Genomic DNA, 7,500 nt, shown 5'->3' with positions numbered 1-7,500 from the left:
TTATTATTATTATTATATAATAATAATAATAATAATAATAATAATAATAATAATAATAATAATAATAGTATGCAGAGTTATCAAATACATTTTTAATAATTTACATTTAACATGGAAGAATCCTCTACGAGGAAGGACTGGCATTGTCTTCAAACCCCCAAAATAAGCAATCGTCGTTGCTTCTCGATCGTAAAAAGGTAGAGTCGACCTTTTTAACATCCGGCCTTACGTAAACGACCTTGACCTTTGGCGAAATGTGTATTGTTTTTAATATTTATCTTATGTGTATATATATATACATACATATACATATATATATATATAATATATATATATATATATATATATATATATATATATATATATATATATATATATATTACTAATAAATTATAACTGTTACTCTCTCCGTGACAGTAGAGGCTATGTTGACGTCATGATTACTAATTAATTCTGAAATGGTAATCTATGATTTTTTCATGTCAAATGTCAGGGTTACATGTATTTAAGTACAAATTATTATTATTATTATTATTATTATTATTATTATTATTATTATTGAAAACAATAGTGTTCGTAGTAACTACATTAATGTAAGAAATATGTCTGTGTTCCATTAAATATTCTATATAAAATCAGTGCATATGCCCCAGCAATCGTTTCTCTAATATTATTATTATTATTATTATTATTATTATTATTAGGAAGTATTTGATTATATATATATATATATATATATATATATATATATATATATATATATATATATATATATATATATAAAAACCCCTAACACTTCTGTCCTCCTAGTGTTTTGCTGCTTAGTATGTGAGTATGTATGTATGTATGTGTGTATATGCATTTATGTATATGTGTATATGTATATATGTATTAATAAGTGTGTATGTATATAGGTATGTCTGTAAGAATTAAACATGCTTTCCTCTTACCTTAAGAATGACAGCGTTGCGCCTAACATAGAAGTAATGTAAGTTCTTTGCCGTAAAAGCCAGCAGGAGAACTGTTGACGTAGATATTTTCTCCCGGACGACCTGGGAAACAAAAAGGAAGCATCTCACACTTATTCATGCTTGAATTCATAAATTGTCATTAGTGATACAGGTAGGTTGTTTATAGATTGTCGTGACTCAAACCTAACTAACCTAACCTAAACTAACCCAACCTAATCGTAACCAACCTAACTTTACCTAACGTAACCTAAGCTACCCTAAGTGAACCCAACCTGATCTAAACAAACCTAACTTAACGTAACCTAATCCAAACTAACTGGCAAGCTTAGCCAATGTATGGCTAACCTAACTTGAATCCAAACTTAACTAAAACTAGTGTAACCTAAACTAACCTAACAAAACCCAACTTAATCTAAACTAACCTAACTCCAACCTGAACCCAACATAATTTTTAACGAACTGAACTTTAATCTAAATTATTTTACCAAACTGAACTTAACTCGGCTATCTAAGCTAACTGGAACCAGGACCAGACTGGTTTTTTTGTTTCAATGGCTCTCTTTTGTTGCAAAACTTAGAACTAATTTTTTTGTTTAAGGTACGTACCTTTTTAATCTAATGTTAAGTAATCCCAACCCAATCTGTTCGTGCATTTCCTTAGACATCGGAAATCAGGCAAGTATGATCTGATGCTTATAAATAATACTTTAGTTCCAGTCTATAAGAAGGTGAAAAACATTCATTTTCGGCATATTATTTATAAGAGAAAACGAGCTTAGTTCTTATATATCAACAAAATATTTGAGGGCTAAAATATGCTTTATTGAAACCATTTACAAACTAAATTGATTAGAAGCGTTATCTCAGGTGAGGGCGTGAAAAAGAAACCATAAAATAATAAAAAAAATAATGGGTAAATAAGGGCTGATATCAGCTTTACCCAGAATTACTCAGAATCTAATTAACCTCGATTCTTTGGAATGCGAGTAATTATACCTGTATCTCACTAGCTAAGGTTCTTTAAAAAGGAATTAATTATATTTTCAAGAAGCGATTACCTCTTACTTCACTTTGTCAAAAATATTCTCTAAATAGTAATTAAATCTGTCAAAAATATTCTCTAAATAGTAATTAAATCTGTCATTATTTCACTAGCTATGATTATCTAAAAAAAAAACAAGCAAAAGAAAAAATCTCCACTTTCTTAAAAATGATTTACTAAGATTATGTTGACTATACTCTAAAGTAATTATGGTCTTCAGAAAGTAATTAGAGTCTTCAGAAAATAATTTTTTCTTAGAAGTAATTTTTATATTATGGTCTTCAGAAAGTACTTAGAGTCTTTAGAAAGTAATAAGGGTTTTCAGAAAGTAATTATGGTCTTCAGAAAGTAATTATGGTCTTCAGAAAGTAATTGTGAACTTCAGAAAGTAATTAGGGTCTTCAGAAAGTAATTAGAGTCTTCAGAAAGTAATTAGGGTTTTCAGAAAGTAATTAGGTCTCCAGAAAGTAATTATGGTCCTCAGAAAGTAATTATGCCCTTCCGAAAGTAATTAGGGTCTTCAGAAAGTAACCAGGGCCTTCAGAAAGTAATTATGGTCTTCAGAAAGTAATTAGGGCCTTCAGAAAATAATTAGGTCTTCAGAAAGTAATTAGTGCCTTCAGAAGTAATTAGCCATAACTACATGTCATTAGCGATATAATAGGTTAGGAATTATACGTTAGTTCAATTAAATGTGATTCTATAAAATTAATTAACCTAGTTTTAACTGCATCTCACCATGACTTTTTGACAAGTAATAAAAGTTCATAAAATTCTTTCAAGCGTAATTAGTTATTATCTTTGAATCTCTGCAGATTCATCATAAACTCAGATTGTTATATATGAATCTCCCACGAATCATTTGCACATAGTCAGTCACTCTTCTTTGCGTCAATATTGAAATTTACCGGTAGGAGTTTAATTAGCAAAAGCATTTCAGATCAAAGAGCACGTTATTCGTCAAAGGTTGGGGAGCCCACCTGATTAGCTGTCAGAGTTTGTTTTCATCATACATTCATCATGATTATCATCATCATTATCATCATCATCATTATTATCTTCATCTTCATCATCATCATCATCTTCGTCATCATCATCATCATCATCATCATCATCTTCACTATCTTCATTTTCATCATCATCATCTTCATTATCAGCATCATTTTCACCATCTTAATTTTCGTTATCATCATCATCGTCATCATTATCATTATCATTATCATGATCATCATCATCATCAACATCTCCAACTCTTATGGTGACACTGTCACCAATCTTCACAGGGTCTACGTCTTCCTCCAACTCCTATGGTGACAATATTACTAATTCCCGGGGGAGGGGGCAGGGTAGCGCAGTCAGTGCACCTCATGCGGTGCACTGTAGGCATTACTTAAGATTCTTTGCAGCGTCCCTTCGGGCCCTAGCTGCAACCCCTTTCATTGCTTTTGCTCTACCTCCATTCATATTACCTTTCTTCCATCCCACTTTCTGCCTTCTCCTAACAGGTGTTTCAGAGTGCAACTGCGAGGTTTTCCTCCTGCACCTTTACCTACTCTCAATTTTCCTTACAGCGCTGAATGACCTCGTAGGTCCCAGCGTTTGGCCGGTGGTCTAGATTTTATATTCCAGTCCTTTCCATACTAGTCTGATGTATAGTGCTACTATGGCATACAGTTTCAGTCTGTTTGATTTCCAAATCTTATTCAGCCTGCCCTCTTATAGTTATTCGCCAGATTCCAGCTAAAAACACATTCCAGGTGTTTAATGGCCAGAACGCGTCATTTAGGCCGTAGCACGTTTACGTGCAAAAATGGGCGCCGTGTTTATTACCAGCCCCGGGGATGTAAACATGAAATAACGTAGTAAATAATAACCGCAACAGTAAATACCATAAACATAACGTCTTACATTGTTTTGGATGTTACGGCCTAAACGACCAGGACCGAAATGAAATTGCATTGGATAGCATTATTCCTAAATGCTTGAAAGCTTCACATTGTTCTGGTTTCCTCAAGTGTTGTCTCTCAAATTTAAATCTTCTCTCTCATCTCAAACCACTTATTTTATTGCAGGAAGGTAAAACCAAGCAAAGGTGAAAGAATTCCCTACAGCACCTACTTTCTGAGAATTACTTCGTCAAGGCTCATTAACAGCTTAACTGCATATACCCTTTATATTTACATATTTAACAGTGCAAGACCCTCCATAATACTGGTCTGTGGACGCTGTGATGCATTCTTGTAATAAATAAATAAAGAAAAAAAACATCAGAAATCGATTCCTAAATTCCGTATACTGCTGTAACTAATATTGGCATTACTAAGTTCTCAGACCAGTTTAAAAGAGGAGATACATGTTTAACGTTTGCTCTCTACAACAACAACCACCTCTATTATTCAACCTGTTTAGAAACGTTAAAAGATATAAATATTAAAATTCGATTGCTACCACTGATACCACTCTTCCGATATCTTCCATATACACATCACTCGCATTCCATGACTCGGGTTTCACAATTTCTTAGATACAATCTTACTGCCCATATCATATTACTGGCTGGTCCTCGTCATTTCTCCTCACAATACTTGATATAATTAGTTATTTCTGTGATGTAGACGCCTTATAAATCAGACCCAAAGCGACGACCACCTCGGGGCTCATTCAATCACTCACGGCGAGTAATAAGAATGGCGAGAAAGAGAGAGAGGGAGGGAGTAATGTGGCCAGAGATCATTACTTCTTTGACAGCGCTTCTGGTGCAGCAGTGTTGCCAGATGGGTATTTTTCCTCAAGGGTTAAGTTGCCACTTAGGCATTTCTCCAAAACTCCTGGGTTTATTCTATTGCATCCGTTCGGATTTAAAGTAACAATGACGACTCAATACGGAAGATGGGAATTACTTGGAATAATGGGGAAGCAGGTGTTGGCCAGCATGAGAATTATGGAGGATAAGAATAGGGAATTGGCCGTGATTGAAAAGCTTCGAAATTGCCGTTTTCCACGAAGCTATTGCTTGTGTGTGTGTGTGTGTGTGTGTGTATGTTGTGACTTTGTAGTGTACATCACGCAGGTGAAAATAAGGCAGACCTCTGCAGGTGTCTGGGAAATGATAGATTATATGATAGATTTATCTATCAATTCTAAGAGTCGCTATTTCAGATTTATACAGCAGTTTATACACCAACTCATGAATCTGTTTTATACTCTACGAAATATGCTCGATATTAGTCACTGAGAAAATTTAACGAGAGATAAAGCAAAACGTTAGAATTTTTTTTAAGGAAGGGAATAAAACGAAATTGCCAGCAGTACCTTGTGAAATGAGGGCAAAACATTATTAGATGCTTTTATGATGAAAGGTTTCCATATTTCAAAACCTGACAATATCTTTTCAGTTTAATCATGTACGAAATGCAATAAATATTACCTATTCTATCAACCAGAATATAACTGCAGACCGCGGTCATTTCCGTAAAAGCCAAAAAAAATTTTCTGTTAAACATTCAGACGTTAATAATAATAATAATAATAATAATAATAATAATAATAATAATAATAACGTTAATAATAATAATAATTGAAAAATAATTAATAATAATAATAATAATAATAATAATAATAATAATAATAATAATAATAATAATAATAATAATAATAATAATAATAATAATAATAATTATAGCAGTTGAAAACCTGAGATACGTATTAATAATAATAATAATAATAATAATAATAATAATAATAATAATAATAATAATAATAATAATAATAATAATAGCTACAGCAACTGAAAAACCTGAGATGCGTAATAATAATAATAATAATAATAATAATAATAATAATAATAATAATAATAATAATAATAATAATAATAATAAGTCACAGCAACTGAAAAACCTGAGAGATACGTACCTATCGAGGCAACTCATAGTCAGGGCAAGTCCTGTTTTTTGAGGGATGGGAAGAGTGTTACAAACTCCCTTTATTTTTTTGAGTTTACGGGAAATGATGCAATAGTCGTGTTTAGGTCTTAACTACGATGCACACAACGCCTGGTTAATTTGGGTCTTATTTCCAGGGTTTTTTGGGGGAACGGCAACAACAACAGCAGCAGCTGGCGCCATCTGACGTGCGAAAAGGTGGCTGTCTTACTTTCAGTCTTATTTGGGGTTTGATGGAGGGGGATGGGTAAACAGAGAGAGAGAGAGAGAGAGAGAGAGAGAGAGAGAGAGAGAGAGAGAGAGAGGAGGGAAATCATTCATGTATTTGAGGTGGTAATATATTTAAGAGAGAGAGAGAGAGAATTCGTTCATGATTGTATTTGTCTTAATACATATGTATATATATATATGTATATGTATATATATATATATAGATACATACATACATACATACATACATACATACATACATACATAAATATATATGTATATAAAACTGGAGAGAGAGAGAGAGAGAGAGAGAGAGAGAGAGAGAGAGAGGAAATCACACGGATCAGTCATGATTGCATTTGAGGTAATATATTCAACTGGAGAGAGAGAGAGAGAGAGAGAGAGAGAGAGAGAGAGAGAGAGAGAGAGAGAGAGAGAGAGAGAGAGAGAATCACACAGATCATTCATGAATGGATTTGAGGTAATATATTTAACTTGAGAGAGAGAGAGAGAGAGAGAGAGAGAGAGAGAGAAAATCCCTCCCTGGACTGTAGAAAACTTTCAGAAAAGCTCTAACTTTGGACAGTATGGGTGACGGGAGGTGAAAGGGAAGCCTCTGTAAAATATAACAAAACATTTAAGATCACAAACACAGGAGTAAGTTTCATGAGCAAAAAGAAACTTATACATAGTTTTATAGTAAGCAAAAATTTGCCCTCACGTCGTGACTCATTTGAGCTAGGATCTAGTTTGTCTTAAAAAGACTGATATGTTTATACAGATGACGAGAACAAACAACGATAGGAAAAGCAACAAAGGTAAAACGGTATAAAAAGGGTATGAAAATAAAAAAGGAATACACAGATACACAGAAATCCGAGGAAATTTAAATTTCTTTCAACACATACTAATGGTAATTAAGGTGGTTTTTAGGTTAAGATCATAAAAAAGTATGTTTGAAGAATGTAAGGGTGGCAGAGTTGAAATCAGATATGGCTAGCATAAATGTTCTTGTTAAAATCAGAATTAACTAGCAAAAATTTTCATGTTAGAATCAGAATTAGCTAGCAAAAATATTCTTTATAAAGTCGTAATTAACTAGCAAAATTGTTTTTGTTAAAATTAGAATTAACTAGCCACGGTTATTCTTGTTAATATCTGATTAGCTAGCAAAAATATTCTGGTTAGAATCAGTTAAAATCAGACTTAGCTAGCAAAAATGTTCTTGTTAAAATCAGAATCAGCTAGCACAAATATTCTTGCTAGAATAAGAATTAGCTTGCAACAAGATCTTGTTAAATTCAGAAGTAGCCAGCAAAAACGTTTTTGTTAAAAT

The 7,500-nt window shown here is 32.7% G+C and overlaps 1 protein-coding gene across 5 annotated transcripts in view; it reads right to left on the bottom strand.

Moving 5' to 3' along the window:
• LOC136851383 (uncharacterized) overlaps positions 1–7,500 on the bottom strand; it is a 65,423-nt gene that overhangs the window by 541 nt on the left and 57,382 nt on the right. For 4 of the 5 annotated variants that reach the window (XM_067125456.1, XM_067125457.1, XM_067125459.1 and 1 more), the window contains one exon: positions 951–1,052. In XM_067125456.1, the coding sequence (XP_066981557.1) occupies positions 951–1,052 (102 nt within the window). Of the gene's footprint in view, positions 1–950; positions 1,053–5,925; positions 6,138–7,500 lie in introns of those variants that run through there. The other variant, XR_010856855.1, reaches the window with a different exon arrangement.

This window comes from Macrobrachium rosenbergii, chromosome 23 (genome assembly GCF_040412425.1).
Source record: "Macrobrachium rosenbergii isolate ZJJX-2024 chromosome 23, ASM4041242v1, whole genome shotgun sequence".
Lineage (NCBI taxonomy): Eukaryota > Metazoa > Arthropoda > Malacostraca > Decapoda > Palaemonidae > Macrobrachium > Macrobrachium rosenbergii.
The sequence above is the reverse complement of the archived record's forward strand: the minus strand, read 5'-3'. Positions and strand labels throughout refer to the sequence as shown.